Source organism: Chelonia mydas, chromosome 6 (assembly GCF_015237465.2).
Source record: "Chelonia mydas isolate rCheMyd1 chromosome 6, rCheMyd1.pri.v2, whole genome shotgun sequence".
NCBI classification, from domain to species: Eukaryota; Metazoa; Chordata; order Testudines; family Cheloniidae; genus Chelonia; species Chelonia mydas.
The window spans coordinates 2564195-2582683 of NC_051246.2; the positions used below are offsets into that span (position 1 = coordinate 2564195).

Consider the following 18489-nt stretch of genomic DNA (forward strand, 5'->3'; position numbering starts at 1 on the left):
CGCTCCCACAACGCACTAAACCCCACTCTCCTCCCAGAGCTGGGAGAGAACCCAGGTGTCCTGGCTCCCAGCCCCCCGTGCTCTAACCCACTAGACCCCACTCCCCTCCCAGAGCTGGGGAGAGAACCCAGGAGTCCTGGCTCCCAGCCCGCCCTGTTCTAACCCACTAGACCCCACTCCCCTCCCAGAGCTGGGAGAGAACCCAGGAGTCCTGGCTCCCAGCCCGTCCTGTTCTAACCCACTAGACCCCACTCCCCTCCCAGAGCTGGGAGAGAACCCAGGAGTCCTGGCTACTAGGCCCCTGCTGTAACCCACTAGACCCCACTCCCCTCCCAGAGCTGGGAGAGAACCCAGGAGTCCTGGCTCCCAGCTGACCCTTGCAGTCCCCAAAAGGCGCCTCTGTCTCCGCCCCCGCTGGCCCAGGCCCCGGCCCGTTCACACGTGAGCTTGTGAACGGTGCACACGATGTTCGTGCCAAGCCGCCCGGAGGGCGTGGGTGTCCTTAGCTCAGGCCACGGCTGCGATTCCCCCCCCCTTTCATTTCCTGCCAGATGTTGTGTTTACACACAGCCCCTGTGCCGCGATTTATAGCCTGTCAGCTGATCCCCTGCCTTTGGGGGTGTCTGGGGGGCGGGGAGCCGAGCGGAAAACACGGGAAGACGGGAGCCGAGCGAGCTGTGTTCCAGGTCAGCTCCGGCCAGACAAGTCAGGGGCTGCGGGCTGGGACAGACGACAGGAAGCACCCGGCACCATGGAGGTAACTTGCACCCGGGGCGCTGGGGGGGGCCGGGCTGGAAAGTAGGGGGCCGAGGGAGCTAAGTGAGAACAGAGCCAGGCCGCGCCGTGTGTGGGATCGCACAAGCGCTCTGCCTCGGCAGATGGGTCTGTCTCGGCTCTGGCTGGCAGCAACCACTCGAAACGCTCCTTGTCCGGCCAACCATCCCCTCCAGGGCTAGCTCGTGATCCCCCGACCCACCCACCCCGCTTCTCGCCGCCCCCACGCGGACCCCTGTTCGTCCGCCGAGCTATCCCATAGCCCCCTTCTCTTTACCTATCCCATAACCCCCTCCCGTCTACCTATCCCATAGCCGCCTTCTCTTTACCTATCCCATAGCCCCCTTCTCTTTACCTACCCCGTAACCCCCTCCCGTCTACCTATCCCATAACCCCCTTCTCTTTACCTATCCCATAACCCCCTTCTTTTTATCTATCCCATAACCCCCTCCCATCTACCTATCCCATAACTCCCTTCTCTCTACCCCCTTCTGTCTACCTATTCCATAACCCCCTCCCGTCTACCTATCCCATAGCCCCCTTCTCTTTACCTATCCCATAGCCCCCTTCTCTTTACCTACCCCGTAACCCCCTCCCGTCTACCTATCCCATAACCCCCTTCTCTTTACCTATCCCATAACCCCCTCCCATCTACCTATCCCATAACTCCCTTCTCTCTACCCCCTTTTGTCTACCTATTCCATAACCCCCTTCTTTTTATCTATCCCATAACCCCCTTCTCTCTACCTATCCCATAACCCCCTTCTCTTTACCTATCCCATAACCCCCTTCTTTTTATCTATCCCATAACCCCCTCCCATCTACCTATCCCATAACTCCCTTCTCTCTACCCCCTTCTGTCTACCTATTCCATAACCCCCTCCCGTCTACCTATCCTATAACCCCCTTCTCTCTACCTATCCCATAACCCCCTCCCGTCTACCTATCCCATAACCCTCTTCTCTTTATCTATCCCATAACCCCCTCCCATCTACCTATCCCATAACCCTCTTCTCTTTATCTATTCCATAATCCCCTCCCATCTACTTATCCCATAACCCCCTCCCGTCTACCTATCCCATAACCCCCTTCTCTTTATCTATCCCATAACCCCCTCCCATCTACCTATCCCATAACCCCCTCCTGTCTACCTATCCCATAACCCTATTCTCTTTATCTATCCCATAACCCCCTCCCATCTACCTATCCCATAACCCCCTTCTCTCTACCCCCTTCTGTCTACCTATTCCATAACCCCCTCCTGTCTACCTATCCTATAACCCCCTTCTCTCTACCTATCCCATAACCCCCTCCCGTCTACCTATCCCATAACCCCCTTCTCTTTACCTATCCCATAACCCCCTCCCATCTACCTATCCCATAACCCTCTTCTCTTTATCTATCCCATAACCCCCTCCCATCTACCTATCCCATAACCCTCTTCTCTTTATCTATCCCACAACCCCCTCCCATCTACCTATCCCATAACCCCTTCCATCTACCAATCCCATAACCCCCTCCTGTCTACCTATCCTATAACCCCCTTCTCTTTATCTATCCCATAACCCCCTTCTCTCTACCTATCCCATAACCCCTCCCATCTGCCTATCCCATAATCCCTTCCATCTACCTATCCCATAACCCCCACTCTTTATCTGTCTAGCCCCATAATCCCCTTCTCTCTACCTATGCCATAACCCTCTCTTTTTATCTGTCTAGCCCCATAACCCCCTTCTCTCTACCTATCCCATAACCCCCTTCCATCTACCTATCCCATAACCCCCTTCTTTCTACCTATCTAGCCCCATAATCCCCTTCTCTCTACCTATCACATAACCCCCTTTTTTATCTATCTACCTAGCTACACCCATAATCCCCTTCTATCTATACCATAACCCCCTTCTATCTATCTATCTATCTATCTATGTATCTATCTATCTATCTATCTATCTCTTTTTTGGTCATTCAGGTTCTGTAATTTCCACATTGGAGTGTTGCTCTTTTAACACTTCTGAAAGCCTGTTCCACACCTTGTCCCTCTCTGATTTTGGAAGGCACTTCAGATTCTTAAACCTTGGGTCGAGTGCTGTAGCAATCTTTAGAAATCTCACATTGGTACCTTCTTTGCGTTTTCTGTCAAATCTGAAGTGGAAGTGTTCTTAAAACAAACCACGTGTACTGGATCATCATCCAAGACTGCTTTAACATGAAATATGGCAGAATACGGGTAAAATAGAGCAGGAGACCAACAACTCTCCCACAAGGGGTTCAGTCACAAATTTAATTGATGCATTATTTTTTTAACGAGCATCATCAGCATGGAAGCATGTCCTCTGGAATGGTGGCCAAAGCATGAAGGGACATACGAACGTTTAGTGTATCTGGCACGTAAATACCTTGCAACGCCGGCTACAACAGTGCCATGCGAACACCTGATCTCACTTTCAGGTGACATTGCAAATAATAAGCCGGCAGCATTATCTCCCGTCAATGGAAACTAACTTGTTTGTCTGAGCGATTGGCTGACCAAGAAGTAGGACTGAGTGGACTTGTAGGCGGTGAAGTTTTCCATTGCTTTGTTTTTGAGTGCAGTTATATAACAAAAAAAATCTATATTTGTAAGTTGCACTTTCACGATAAAGAGATCGCACTTCAGTACTCGCATGAGGTGAACGGAAAAATACTGTTTCTTTTGTTTATCATTTTTACAGTGCAAATATTTGTAATCAAAAATAATAATATAAAGTGAGCCCTGTACACTTTGTATTCTTTATTGTAACTGAAATCAATATATTTGAAAATGTAGAAAAACATCCAAAAATATGCAATAAAGCTCAATGGGTATTCTATTGTTTAACAGTGCGATTAATCCCAACTGATATTTTTAATTCATTTAACACATTTAACATTTAACTCATTTTTTTGAGTTAATCACTTAACTGCCATTAATCGACAGCCCTAGTTATTTGACCTCTATATTTGGCCCTGGTGCGACCACTGCATCCAGTTCTGGCGCCCACAATCCAAGAAGGATGGGTCAGAGAAGAGCCATGGGATTGACGAATGGTTTAGAAACCATCCTTAATAGTGAGAGACTCCAGGAGCTCAGTCTATGTAGCTTAGCAAAGAGAAGGTCCACGGGTGACTTGATCCCGTCCATAAATACCGACATCGGGAACAGGTATTTATTAATGGGCTCTTCAATGGAGCAGAGAAAGATCTACCACAATCCAATGGCTGGAAGTTGAAGCTCGACAAATTCCGAGGGGAAATAAAGCATCCATTTTTCGCAGGGAGGGGAATGAACCATTGGGAAGTGAACATTTGGAAATGAAACTGTGAATTTAAGTGAGGCCATTCTGTGACAGTCAGAGTCCAGCCACCTCAAGGGGTGAACAGGACCCCCCAGAATAAGCAGCAGAGTCAGCTGCTTGTATACCACAGCAGTGGATGCCCAGTGGGTCTTTTATGGAAGCGCGTCACGTTCGGAACCGAAGGGTCGTGCGGAGCTCTGCAGCCGGGTGACGGCAATGCGCGGATGCAGGGGTATATGTGACGAAGCTTGTAGCTATACCCATGGTGCAGTGAGTGACCCAAGTGGACTGAGACCTGGGGGCAGGTTTCGCTCCTTCTGGGGGGGAAGAACCAGAGAGGAAACGTCCCAGGGTCTTACTGGTCTGGGTGAGCCCCCAAACATCACCAATTCCCAGGCCAAAAGCTTTGTGGGACTATACATTAAATTTCTGTGGGGAGGAGGGGAATCTGGGGCTCTGAACCCCGTGATCTCAGAGCAGGGAGAGGGTCTGACTCTGGGGTCCCCCATTTTTACTCTAGATGAAGGTCCCTTCCTCACTCGGTGTCTCTCTCTCTCCGGCTGCTACAGGCGTCCTCGCTGGTCCATTTCCCACTGCTTCTCTTCCTCCTGGCGTGGGCGTCCATGACCGATGGCCAAGCCATCAACGCTGAAGGTAAGTCCCACCCCAAGCCCGTTCCCAGCTGTGCGTATCCTGCCCTGTCACCCGCCAGTGGCTGGGCGGGGCATAGAGGGCCAGGAGGTGGCTGCTGCCCCCTAGAGGAGCGATGTGGGGCTGCTAGAGGCAGAGGTGGAGAATTCGATCCCAGCGCAGGACACATCGGGGAACAGGGGCAGGGTCTGGCTAATGCTCTCTCCGCTGGGCAGCTCAGCAGAAGTTGTGTGCGGACGAATCCTTTCCCCTGGACTGTGAGGATGTCTACGACCAGGGATCAGAGACGGACGGCGTCTATCTGATCTACCCGGCTGGCCCCAACATCCCCGTGCCGGTCTACTGCGACATGACCACGGACGACGGGAAGTGGACGGTGCGTAGCATCGTTAAGAGCCAGGGGTGTGCCCCCCGCCCCGCTCTAACCACCAGACCCCTCTTCCCTCCCAGAGCCGGGGATAGAACCCAGGAGTCCCAGGTGGGTCCCCTACCCCACTCCCCACTGGTGAGCTCTGTCCCTGATTGGCTCAGCCCATAGATCCATTATCCATAGAGGTTTCAGGCCATAAGGGACGTGCTGCCGGACCTAAGCCAAAGCCCCTGCCCCGGGGGTCTGACCCCGCTCTCTCTCCATCATGCCGCCAGGTCTTCCAGAAGCGCTTCAACGGCTCGGTCAGCTTCTTCCGGGGCTGGAACGACTACCGGTTCGGGTTCGGCAGGGCCGACAGCGAATACTGGCTGGGTAGGTGATGGGACAGGGGCCCCGGCCCCGCAGCCAGCTGAGTCAACCTCCCGCCACCCGCTCATCCTAGCAGTCCTAGCCTCTGCCACGCCGCCCCTCCATCCGTCCATCTCTCTGTGCCTGTCCACCCCCACCTCATCTAACCTACCATCCACCCCCACATGCCCCCACCCATCCACCCACCTCCACACATCTCTTCATCCATCCATCCATCCACCCTCACCTACACACCCCTCCAGCCAGCCAGCCCCACACACCCATCCATCCATCCACCCCCATACCTCTCTACCCATCCATCCACCCACCCCCACACACCCCTCTATCCATCCATCCACCCATCCCCACACACCCCTCTATCCATCCATCCACCCATCCCCACACACCCCTCTATCCATCCATCTATCCACCCCCAAAACCCCTCCTTTCATCCATCTACCCCCACCTCATCTAACCTACCATCCACCCCCACATGCCCCCACCCATCCACCCACCTCCACACATCTCTTCATCCATCCATCCATCCACCCTCACCTACACACCCCTCCAGCCAGCCAGCCCCACACACCCATCCATCCACCCATCCACCCCCACACCTCTCTACCCATCCATCCACCCACCCCCACACACCCCTCTATCCATCCATCCACCCATCCCCACACACCCCTCTATCCATCCATCTATCCACCCCCAAAACCCCTCCTTTCATCCATCTACCCCCACCTCATCTAACCTACCATCCACCCCCCATGCCCCACCCATCCACCCACCCCCACATATCTCTTCATCCATCCATCTACCCACCCTCACCTACACACCCCTCCAGCCAGCCAGCCCCACACACCCATCCATCCACCCATCCACCCCCATACCTCTCTACCCATCCATCCACCCCCACACACCCCTCTATCCATCCATCCACCCATCCCCACATACCCCTCTATCCATCCATCCATCCACCCCCACCTCATCTAACCTACCATCCACCCCCCATGCCCCCACCCATCCACCCACCCCCACATATCTCTTCATCCATCCATCCACCCACCCTCACCTACACACCCCTCCAGCCAGCCAGCCCCACACACCCATCCATCCATCCATCCACCCCCACACCTCTCTACCCATCCATCCACCCCCACACACCCCTCTATCCATCCATCCACCCATCCCCACACACCCATCCATCCATCCATCCACCCTCATACCTCTCTACCCATCCATCCACCCCCACACACCCCTCTATCCATCCATCCACCCATCCCCCACACACCCCTCTATCCATCCATCCATCCACCCCCACCTCATCTAACCTACCATCCACCCCCCATGCCCCCACCCGTCCACCCACCCCCACATATCTCTTCATCCATCCATCCACCCACCCTCACCTACACACCCCTCCAGCCAGCCAGCCCCACACACCCATCCATCCACCCATCCACCCCCACACCTCTCTACCCATCCATCCACCCCCACACACCCCTCTATCCATCCATCCACCCATCCCCACACACCCCTCTATGCATCCATCTATCCACCCCCAAAACCCCTCCTTTCATCCATCCACCCCCACCCATCCACTCACCCCCACATATCTTTTCATCCATCCATCCACCCTCACGTACACACCCCTCTATCCATCCATCCATGCATCCATCCACCCCCACATATCTCTTTATCCATCCATCCATCCACGCCCACCTGCCCCCCTCTATCCATCCATCCACCCCCAGCTACACACCCCTCCATCCACCCATCCACCCCCCACACACCCCCCACCCAGCCAGCCAGCCATCCCTACACACTCCTTCATCCATCCATCCATCCCCAAATACCCCTCCATCTATTCACCCCCATTCCCATTCTCTTCCCTCTCTCCTGTCCCCGGCTTCCCTGTTCCAGCCCCAAAAGCCACCCAGATGCTCTGGTGGACAGCAGCCCCCCAACACACATACACCCCCCTTCCCGCACCCTCCAGGTTAACTCTTTCCCTGCTGGATCCTCACACGTGCTCCCCGCCCTGCCCTGCCCCGCAGGCCTGCAGAACATCTACCTCCTGACCCTGAAGCGGAAGTACGAGCTGCGGGTGGACCTGGAGGACTTTGAGAACAACACGGCCTGGGCCAAGTACATGGATTTCTCCCTGTCGCCCCATGCTATCAGCGCCGAGGAGGACGGCTACACCCTGCACGTGGGGAGCTTCACCGATGGCGGGGCAGGTGAGAGAACCCAGCTGTCCGGGCATGTGGCCCACCGAACCCCATGCCCCTCCTGACTGAACCCAGGATTCCTGATCCCCACCTCCCTCATTTAAACCACTAGCCCCCACTCCCCTCCCAGAACCGAGGACAGAACCCAGGAGTCCTGGCTCCCAGCCCCCACACGCTCTAACCCCTAGACCCCACTCCTCTCCCAGAGCTGAGGACAGAACCCAGGAGTCCTGGCTCCCAGCCCCCCCACGCTCTAACCCCTAGACCCCACTCCTCTCCCAGAGCTGGGGACAGAACCCAGGAGTCCAGGCCCTCAGCCTCCCTGCTCTAACCCACTAGACCCCACTCCTCTCCCAGAGCTGAGGACAGAACCCAGGAGTCCTGGCTCCCAGCCCCCCCACACTCTAACCCCTAGACCCCACTCCTCTCCCAGAGCTGAGGACAGAACCCAGGAGTCCTGGCTCCCAGCCCCCCCACGCTCTAACCCCTAGACCCCACTCCTCTCCCAGAGCTGGGGACAGAACCCAGGATTCCCTACACTGATGAGGGAGTCAATGTTAGTCTCCTCTGAATCAACCTCCACCTGCCCTGCCCCAGAGGTGGCTGCATCTCAGCCCCGAGTGAGCCATCTCTGGACAGCGTCATGTGCAGCTGTTCCCCAGCTGCCCTGCCCCAGAGGTGGCTGCATCTTAGTGCTAGGGCTTGTCATCCTGACACTCAGAGCCCTGACGCGCCCCCCCCCTCCCCGCCCCAGCCCATCCCCACCCCCGCTGCCCTGTGAGCGCAATCCCACAGCCAACCGAGGCAGAGGGACCCATGCCCGCTGACGCAGCCGCTCGGCAACCCCGCGCGCCGGGGGGGGGCATCCCCGGGGCCCTCCGGAATGACCCTCTCGCCGGCCAAAAACCACCCAGGGCAGGGCGGTCCCCGGCCGGCCGCCCCCCCCAGCCGAGATGGAGACGCCCCGTCTCACCCGCCCCCTCTCCCCCACCCAGGCGACTCCTTGTCCTACCACACCGGGCAGAAGTTCTCCACCTTCGACCGCGACCAGGACCTGTACGTGCAGAATTGCGCGGCCCTCTCCTCCGGCGCCTGGTGGTTCAAAAGCTGCCACTTCTCCAACCTCAACGGCTTCTACCTGGGGGGGGCCCACCTCTCCTACGCCAACGGCCTCAACTGGGCCCAGTGGAAAGGCTTCTACTACTCGCTCCGCAAGAGCGAGATGAAGATCCGGCGCATCTGAGCCCCCGGCCGGGGCGCGCGCCTCCCCCCAGCCCTCTCGCCGGGAGCGGGGCCCAGGGAGCCCGGTGGAGTTCGGGGGAAGGGATTGGGGGTGCGGGGGTGGGCGAAACGGGGGCGGAGGGGGGAGCAGGATGGAGCCCGGAGGAGCGGGGTGCTGTGGGGAAACGGGCTTTTATTATATCGGACTGGGGACGTGAGTTCGAATCCTGGCTCGGGTGAACCGGCGCCGCAAGACCGGTCCGGTCTCAGGGGTCGGAGGAGGGGCAGCAGGGGGCTGCGGGGCGGGAGTGGGGGGGCAGCGGCTGCGGGAAGGGGGAGCCCAGGGCGGGGCTGGCAGGGGGCTGCGGGGCGGGAGTGAGGGGCACCGGCAGAGGGAAGGGGGGAGCCCAGGGCGGGGTTGGCGGGGGGCTGTGGGGCGGGAGTGGGGAGCACTGGCTGCGGGAAGGGGGAAGCCCAGGGCGGGGCTGGCGGGGGGGCTGCGGGGCAGGAGTGGGGGGCACCGGCAGAGGGAAGGGGGGAGCCCAGGGCGGGGTTGGCGGGGGGCTGTGGGGCGGGAGGGGGGGGCACCGGCGGGGGGAAGGGGGGAGCCCTGGGCGGGGCTGGCGGGGGGCTGCAGGGCGTGAGTGGGGGGCACCGGCGGAGGGAAGGGGGGAGCCCAGGGCGGGGCTGGCGGGGGGCTGCGGGGCGGGAGTGGGGGGCACCGGCTGCGGGAAGGGGGGAGCCCAGGGCGGGGCTGGCAGGGGGCTGCGGGGCGGGAGTGGGGGGCACCGGCGGAGGGAAGGGGGAAGCCCAGGGCGGGGCTGGCGGGGGGCTGCGGGGCGTGAGTGGGGGGCACCCACCCAAGAGGCTGGCTGCTGCCCCCTTGTGCCCTACTCTCTGTCCCCTAATAAAACTCCGTTCCTTGAGGCTCCTCTCTGGCTCTTTGCAGGATGCGGGTGGGGGGAGGATGCCCGGGGTGACCCTAACCCCGATCCCTGCCGGAACACGCGGGGTCCCCCCACCCTTATTCCACCCCCGATTCTCTCCCCTCCCCCAGCAGGTCTTGGCGTGACACCAGGTCTCAGTTCAGGCCTGCATTGGGGGGTGGGGGATCCTGGGGGCACTGCCGCTCCAGATGCCTGGGTCCCATCCTGTCGCTCCCTGATGGGGCTGAGGCCACTGCCTTCCCGGACGCCTGGGTCCCATCCCCTTATTCCCAGAGGGGGCAGGGGGCACTCCCATCCCGGACGCCTGGGTCCCATCCCCTCGCTCCCTGAGGGGGCAGGGGGCACACCCATCCCGGACGCCTGGGTCCCATCCCCTCGCTCCCTGCCCCCGCTGGAACCCCATGTCAGGGTTAGGGGGCTCAAAGACCTGTTAGCCAGGGCAGGGAGAGGGGGACAGGGGGATGGCCCAGGGCTGGGGGGCTGAAGGCAGCACAGAGAGTCACAAGTCTCGATCCTGCCTTTCCCACTGCCCAGTCCCAGAGGGGCCTGGGACAGACTTTGTCCCACAATGCATTGCAAACTACCCAGCAACCCTTGCTGCAGGGAGCTCTCTGGAGAGGCATCACCACTATCCCACAATGCTTTGCGGCACGCGTGTCCTTGTGTCTGCACCCCTGAGAGAGAGGGGCTGGGCTTGGTCCCACAATGCATTGCAAATTACCCAGCAGCCCTAGCTACAAAGCCCCATTCCCAGGAGAGCATCGCTAGCCTCCCACAATGCACCTGGGCATTGGCTACGGGGCTTCGTCCCACACTGCGCCGCACATTACCCAGCAGCCTTTGCTGCCTTGCCCTGAACAGGGCTGCATTGCGAGCCTCCCACAATGCATTGCAAACCACCCAGCAGCCCTTGCTGGGCAGCCACATCCAGGGGACCGTCGCTAGCAGCCCACAATGCACTGCATGGCGCCGCTCCCTTCCCTACCCCCAGTGGCGTCGTGGGGCTCAGAGCCCTGCCCACCCCCATGCCATCCTCCGGCCAGCCCCCAGGCCAAAAAAATCTCACTCCCACTGGGGGAAGGGGACTGACCTGCTCAGGGGGGCAGGGCACGGGACACGGGGCCTGTCCCCTCCAGGGGGCGCTAGATCCCAGCGCTAGGCGCTGCACAAACACCCGTCTGGTCTGCCCTAGAGCAGGCGAAGCCAGAGGGAAGAGACCAAAGAACCGGGAAGCCCCTGGCACCGGCGCGGGGCTCGGATCCCCGGGCAGGGACTGGGCGGCGTGAATCTGCTCCACACGCTCGCTCGCTCGCGGGGGTGACTCATGGGACGCCCCCCGACTTCCCCGTGCACCGGAGAGCGGAGCTGGGTGGAACTCACCACGGCGAAAGGCAAATAGCCACAGTCCACAAACGGAGGCGGACCCCTCAGAGCCGGCGCCCCCCCTAGTGGCCCCGTGTCCCAATCCCCACCCCCCGCTGAGCCAGCCAATCCCATGCCCTGGGGCTTGATCAGAGCTGGCGCCCCCTAGAGGGGGAGGCCCCCATGTCCCATTCCCTGCCCCCGAGCCAGCCAGTCCCCCCGGACCAGACCTAGATTTTTCCCCCCCTCTTGACTCATGTCTCAGGTTCCTTGCTTGACTTTAGACCCCAGAATCCCCGGCTAATCCCTCCACACGTACCAGACCCCCCCACCCCACCCCCCCGGCCGCTGGCTGGGCCTGACTGGACACAGAGCCCTGCTGGGAAACAGCCACGCACGAGAGGCTCTCCGAATATCGTCCACTACCTTAGGAGTGACACGAGGGGGAAGGAGGGTGTTGTAGGAGAAGGTGCCCATATGGGCAGACCTGGGGAGAGAACCCAGGCATCCTGGTTCCCAGTCCGCCCTTGGCTAACCCACCAGCCCCCACTCCCCTCTTAGAGCTGGGGAGAGAACCCAGGCGTCCTGGTTCCCAGCCCCCTCTGGGCTAACCCACCAGCCCCCACTCCCCTCTCAGAGCTGGGGATAGAACCCAGGCGTCCTGGTTCCCAGCCCTCTCTGGGCTAACCCACCAGCCCCCACTCCCCTCTCAGAGCTGGGGATAGAACCCAGGTGTCCTGGCTCCCAGCCCCCCCTGCTCTAACCCACCAGCCCCCACTCCCCTCTCAGAGCTGGGGAGAGAACCCAGGCGTCCTGGTTCCCAGCCTCCTGTGGGCTAACCCACCAGCCCCCACTCCCCTCTCAGAGCTGGGGATAGAACCCAGGCATCCTGGTTCCCAGCCCCCTCTGGGCTAACCCACCAGCCCCCTCTCCCCTCTCAGAGCTGTGGAGAGAACCCAGGCGTCCTGGTTCCCAGCCCGCGCTGCTCTAACCCACCAGCCCCCGTTCCCTTCCCAGAGCTGGGGATAGAACCCAGGTGTCCTGGTTCCCAGCCCCCTCTGGGCTAACCAAGCAGCCCCCACTCCCCTCTCAGAGCTGGGGATAGAACCCAGGCATCCTGGCTCCCAGCCCCCCCTTGGCTAACCCACCAGCCCCCACTCCCCTCTCAGAGCTGCGGAGAGAACCCAGGCGTCCTGGCTCCCAGCCTCACTGTGGGGTGGGGGGGCCCAGTGGCGGAGGGGGCTCAGCCCCAGGAGAGCAGGGCCCGGCAGATCTGGGGCGGGGCAGGCCTCAGAGCAGCCAGTCGGTGTCTGAACCTTCGGCCTCAGCACCTGCTGCTGGCCCCTGGGCCGGGAATCCAGGGCACCGACCGCAAGACGCTGCCTGGCCCCGGGACGGGAGCCCAGCTCCTCTTTGCTGTTCCTCTCGGTCGGAGAGTCCCTCCCAGCCCCCGCTCTAACCCGCGAGCCCCCACTGCTGTCCCAGAGCCGGGGGGAGAACCCAGGAGTCCTGGCTCCCAGCCCCGTCTGCTGTAACCCACCAGCCCCAACTCCCCTCCCAGAGCCGGGGGGAGAACCCAGGAGTCCTGGCTCCCAGCCCCGTCTGCTCTAACCCACCAGCCCCCACTCCCCTCCCAGAGCCGGGGGGAGAACCCAGGAGTCCTGGCTCCCAGCCCCGTCTGCTGTAACCCACCAGCCCCAACTCCCCTCCCAGAGCCGGGGGGAGAACCCAGGAGTCCTGGCTCCCAGCCCCGTCTGCTCTAACCCACCAGCCCCCACTCCCCTCCCAGAGCCGGGGGGAGAACCCAGGAGTCCTGGCTCCCAGCCCCGCCTGCTCCAACCCACCAGCCCCCACTCCCCTCCCAGAGCCGGGGGGAGAACCCAGGAGTCCTGGCTCCCAGCCCCGCCTGCTCCAACCCACCAACCCCCACTCCCCTCCCAGAGCCGAGGAGAGAACCCAGGAGTCCTGGCTCCCAGCCCACTCCCCCTCCCCTCGCCCCGCTGGGACCCACCAGACGTGTCTAGACAGCTGTAGTTCCCTGGCTCGCTGCGGTTATACCTGGCTCCCGCCCAGGCCCGGCAGCCAAAGCGACCGCTTGAGGGATGAGCTCACTGCACGAGGGTCCTGGAGACACGGGGCCTCGGCCAACCGCTCCGGCGAGCCTCAGCTGTGAGCCTGGCCTGTGGCCCTACGTGCCCCAGGGGGCTGCGGGTCGGGGCTGAGGGGCACCGGCAGAGCCGGGGGCTGGACAGGAGCAAGGGCCCATCTAGCCCGGCCTCCCGCCTCCCTGCTAATCCTGTTCTATTTAACCTCAGTTCCCTGCCCCCGTTGCCTGTCCCAGGAGAGTATCTGACCCCTCCCTTGATCCCCTTCCCCCCCCCCCGACTTTTCTCAGGTCCCCGGCTGGCTGCCCCTCATCCCGGTCTCTGGTCTCCCCACAGCCCCTCCCGCTCGCGCCGGATCATGGGGGGGCGGGGTGGCCATGGGGGGAGCGTGGCCGTGGCAGGTCAGCCTGCCCCTCCTGGACTCCTGTGGGGGGGGGTCACTCGTCACCCACCAGTGGGTGCTGTCAGCCGGGCACTGCTTCCAGAGGTGATGGGGGGAAGGGGGCATCCCGGACGCCTGGGTCCCATCCAACCACTCCCCGGTGGTGGTGGGGGGGTCATCCCAGATGTCTGGGTCCCATCCAATCACTTCCCTGGGGAGCAGGGCGCCCCGGATGCCTGGGTCCCATCCAATCTCTCCTCATAGAGCTGGGGGCACTGCTGACCCAGACTCCAGGGTCTTATCCAATCACACCCGGGGCCGGGGGGACTTAGAGTGATGCCATCCCGGACGCCTGGGTCCCGTTCACTGCCCTGGACTCTGGGAGCTCTGTGGGTCCCAATCCCGGATGCCTGGGTTCTATTCCTCATCCCGGACTCTCCCCCTGCAGCCTCTATGACCCTGCCCTGCACACGGTCCTCCTGGGGGCCCGCATGCTGTCGGCCCCCGGCCATGGCGCCGTCTCCGTCCCCATGAGCCAGATCTCCCCCCCACCCACCCCTGTGACGCCGTCTTCTGAGCCAGCGGGAAAGCTGCTGCAGCTCCAGACCCCCGCCAACCTCACCCCCAGCGTGCGGCCCGTCTGCCCCCCCGGACGCCGGGGTCCGATTCCCCCCGGGCACCGGGTGCTGGGGCACCGGCTGGGGGGACATTTGCCAAGGAGGTGAGTCCGGACGCCTGGGTTCTCCAGGAAGCCAGTGGAATCTAAGGGTTAGAGCTGGGAGCGGGGGCCGGGGACTGGGAGCCAGGACTCCTGGGTTCTATCCCTGGCTCTGCAAGGGGAGTGGGGGGGGGGGTCTAGTGGTTAGAGCCAGGAATAGAACCCAGGTGTCCTGGCTCCCCTCCCCACCCCGGAGCCCCCGCAGGAGGTGTCCGTCCCGCTGGTGGACACCCCGACCTGCGAGACCCTCAGCCTCCTGGGCTCCTCCAGTCCCTCCGGGACCCGGCAGACCCAGGACGACATGCTCTGGGCTGGGTACCCCGAGGGGCAGAGAGACGCCTGCCCGGTGACGCCCCCCGGTGGCTGCTCCCTGTAACTGCAGCCTCCTGCTCCTGCCTCCCCCCCTCGCCCTCTAGTGGCTGCTCCCCATAACTGCAGCTTCCTGCTGCTCCCCGCTCACTTCCCGCTCCCCCCCACACCGCCCTGCCCCCGCCCCAGCAGTTAACCCTTTAGTTCCAGGGCTGAAGGCCAGGGCATCACGAGTTCAATGCATTGCACTGGCTCTGGGAGGGATGACCCGGTGGGGGTGACATCAGTGTGATTGGAGGCCCCCTGGCTGGGTGGTTGGGGAAGGGGGGGCCCCAGTTGGGTGGGGGAAGGAAAAGGAGTGACAGCCCTGGCTGGGTGACTAACTCCCCTTCTTTCTGTTTCAGGGTGACTCCGGGGGGCCCCTGGTCTGTCTATGGCGGGGAGCCTGGCCCCTGGCAGGGGTACTGAGCTGGGGGTGGGGGGACATGTGCGCGGCCCCCCAGCCGCCCGGGGCTTTACAGCCGGTTCATCGCCCACAGCCACTGGGTACGGGAGCACGTCCCAGGTCCGCCCAGCGGGGTCGTGGGGATCGGAGACCCCAGCGCCCCCTGCAGTGCGAACCCAGGCGCCCTGCCCCTTCTGGCTGCTGCCGGCTGCAGGGAATGGGGTGGAGAGCCCAGGAGGGGAACGCCATGCTGCAGGGTTATCCCAGGGCTGGGCTAGCAGGGGCTGCGGGTCGGGAGTGAGGGGCCCCGGCAGAGCTGGGGGGCAGGGCTGGGCTGGCAGGGGGCTGTGGGTCGGGAGTGAGGGCCCCCAGCAGAGTTGGGGGGCAGGGCTGGGCTGGCAGGGGGCTGCGGGTCAGGAGTGAGGGGCCCTGGCAGCGCTGGGGGGGCAGGGCTGGGCTAGCAGGGGGCTGTGGGTCGGGAGTGAGGGCCCCCAGCAGAGTTGGGGGGCAGGGCTGGGCTGGCAGGGGGCTGCGGGTCAGGAGTGAGGGGCCCCGGCAGAGCTGGGGGGCAGGGCTGGGCTGGCAGGGGGCTGCGGGTCAGGAGTGAGGGGCACCGGCAGGGCTGGGGGGCAGGGCTGGGCTAGCAGGGGGCTGCAGGTTGGGAGTGAGGGGCCCCGGCAGGGTTGGGGGGCAGGGCTGGGCTAGCAGGGCGCTGCAGGTTGGGAGTGAGGGGCCCCGGCAGGGTTGGGGGGCAGGGCTGGGCTAGCAGGGACCTGCGGGTCAGGAGTGAGGGGCCCCGGCAGAGCTGGGGGGCAGGGCTGGGCTGGCAGGGGGCTGCGGGTCAGGAGTGAGGGGCCCCGGCAGAGCTGGGGGGCAGGGCTGGGCTGGCAGGGGGCTGCGGGTCAGGAGTGAGGGGCCCCGGCAGCGCTGGGGGGCAGGGCTGGGCGGGCCGGGGGCTGCGGGTCAGGAGTGAGGGGCCCCGGCAGAGCTGGGGGGCAGGGCTGGGCTGGCAGGGGGCTGCGGGTCAGGAGTGAGGGGCCCCAGCAGAGCTGGGGGGCAGGGCTGGGCTGGCAGGGGACTGCGGGTCAGGAATGAGGGGCCCCGGCAGGGCTGGGGGGCAGGGCTGGGCTGGCAGGGGGCTGCGGGTCAGGAGTGAGGGGCCCCGGCAGAGTTGGGGGGCAGGGCTGGGCTAGCAGGGACCTGCGGGTCAGGAGTGAGGGGCCCCGGCAGAGCTGGGGGGCAGGGCTGGGCTGGCAGGGGGCTGCGGGTCAGGAGTGAGGGGCCCCGGCAGAGCTGGGGGGCAGGGCTGGGCTGGCAGGGGGCTGCGGGTCAGGAGTGAGGGGCCCCGGCGGAGCTGGGGGGCAGGGCTGGGCTGGCAGGGGACTGCGGGTCAGGAATGAGGGGCCCCGGCAGGGCTGGGGGGCGTGGGATAAGGACAATTCCTTTCATCTCCTTCTGTTGTTTTTTTAATAACTGTTATTTGCTAATTGATATAATGATTGACTACTCATTGATGGGTTTCATGCCTTCCAATACCCCCCGGAGCGGTGACTCCCTGCGCGTCGTGTACGGCTACAAGGCCAACCAAAGCAGAGCTGTGCAGGGAGGAGACAAAAGTGCGGGGGCTGGAGACACAAGCCTGTTGGTAATCAGACCCCCCCAGCCCACGTGGGAAAGGAAGACACGCACGGTTTGCTGCGGGCCGGGAAACCAGGTCCTTTTCAGTCGTGAATGTTTCCAAGGCAGAAATGGAATAAAATGAGCTATGTATGTCTACGGGCAGCATGTGTGTGGGGGGGGGGTTCACAACCCGTGTGTGGATCAGAATTAAGACCCACCCCGCCACACTGAGCATGGCACTCATTCTGGGAGGTGGGGGGGGGGGGCATTTGAAGCCAAGAGTCCTAGCTTTGGGGCCTCCAGCTTAAGTAGTGGTGCCTCAGTTTCCCCATTTTTGGAGGAAGCCTCTTCCCTCCCTCCACTCAAGTCTGCCCTACGGGGCGCGGGGGCACTTCTCCCTGCCAAGCCAGAGGCAGCAGGTGCTGGAGCACTGCCAGGCCACTTGTCCAGATTATTTCCCATCATGCAACTTGACCTCTTTGTGCCCCTCCTTGGCACCCCCATTTCAAGTGTGTCTTTGATACAGGCTCCCTAACTGGGGGGGGAGGAGGGCAGTCATATGCCCCCTGGGTTAGACCTTCACTGGGCAGCTGGCCAATTTATCCCCTGTCTTACAGATGTTGCATCTCAGGGCACTGGGATTCATCACCGGGGTCTACCCATCCTGCCCTCATCCCCAAGAACAACTGAAACCCTTCACACCCAGTGGGTAGCAACAGAATGTGAATAGGGAAACTGAGTCACGCGGAGCAGGCTTCAAAATTTCCCTCTAGCATTACAGTACCTCCAACCACCATTCAAGCCAGTCCCAAGCTGTCCCCACCGACCAACCTCAATCACAGCTGCACTACTTATTTCCAAGAGTGAATGTTTTCAACGCTTTATGTCACTGAAGCAAATAAAATATCCAGTAAACATTTAACAACCGATGGCCGAGGGCTGATGTCTGCTTTGCTTTTCCCTTAGCTTCCTTTGCTCTGCAGAATCAAACTCCACCTTTACTCCTGGACAGAGGGATTTACACGATACATAGTTTAAAAAAAAAACTAAGGAAATTCTCAGCCAAAAAACTTTGTGATGGTGAATAAAGTCAATAAATTGATAACCCTAGACTTTGGATCCTTGCTGTCTAATTTTATTTCATCTCATTTGGTTTCCACTGACGAATACAGTCATTCTTTACCTATAGACATGGTGTAGGGGTTAAAAAAAAAACCAGTGGGTACAGTAGATTTGATATTCCCCAGTTGAGATGTGAGTAAATGCCATATACCCCAAATGAGAACTCCCTTTACCCACGTTTATCCTTGAAGACACTATTGATAGCTAGGAAGCGGTATCTTGTTGGAAGACCCTGCCTTTCTGCAAATAAAAGGAAATTCCAAGACAAAAACTATGTGACCGCGAAAGATGTAGTTATTGATCCTTACATTCAAAGTCCATTTGAGATGTACATTTAGCAGGAGGTTTTGCCATTAGAAGAAAGATCCTTGTAGGCAGAGAATTTCTTCTTTAAAAAACTACGCAAATTGCCGGGAATATTGGGCTAGAGGGGCCAGCTTGTTGAGGAAGAACGGGCAAGAAAAAAAGGGCAGGCGTGTTGCCTTATATATCAGAAATGGCTATACTCGTTCTGAGGTCCAGACGGATCCCTGTTGAAAGCCTCTGGGTGAAGGTAAAATCGGGAGA

The 18489-nt window shown here is 61.2% G+C and overlaps 1 protein-coding gene across 1 annotated transcript; it reads left to right on the top strand.

The window, feature by feature from the left end:
* Positions 1 to 487: 487 nt before the first annotated feature.
* On the top strand, positions 488 to 9027 carry MFAP4 (microfibril associated protein 4). Its single transcript, XM_037901459.2, has 6 exons — positions 488 to 757; positions 4658 to 4742; positions 4955 to 5115; positions 5385 to 5481; positions 7518 to 7700; positions 8687 to 9027. Exons 1-6 carry the CDS (start codon positions 752 to 754, stop codon positions 8932 to 8934), a joined length of 780 nt encoding a protein of 259 aa, XP_037757387.1. The 5' UTR covers positions 488 to 751; the 3' UTR covers positions 8935 to 9027.
* Positions 9028 to 18489: the final 9462 nt, after the last annotated feature.

Coding starts and splice junctions, on each gene's coding strand:
- MFAP4 (XM_037901459.2), top strand. Junction 4,743..4,954: donor CCAAGCCATCAACGCTGAAG/GTAAGTCCCACC, acceptor TCCGCTGGGCAG/CTCAGCAGAAGTTGTGTGCG. Junction 5,482..7,517: donor CGACAGCGAATACTGGCTGG/GTAGGTGATGGG, acceptor CCTGCCCCGCAG/GCCTGCAGAACATCTACCTC.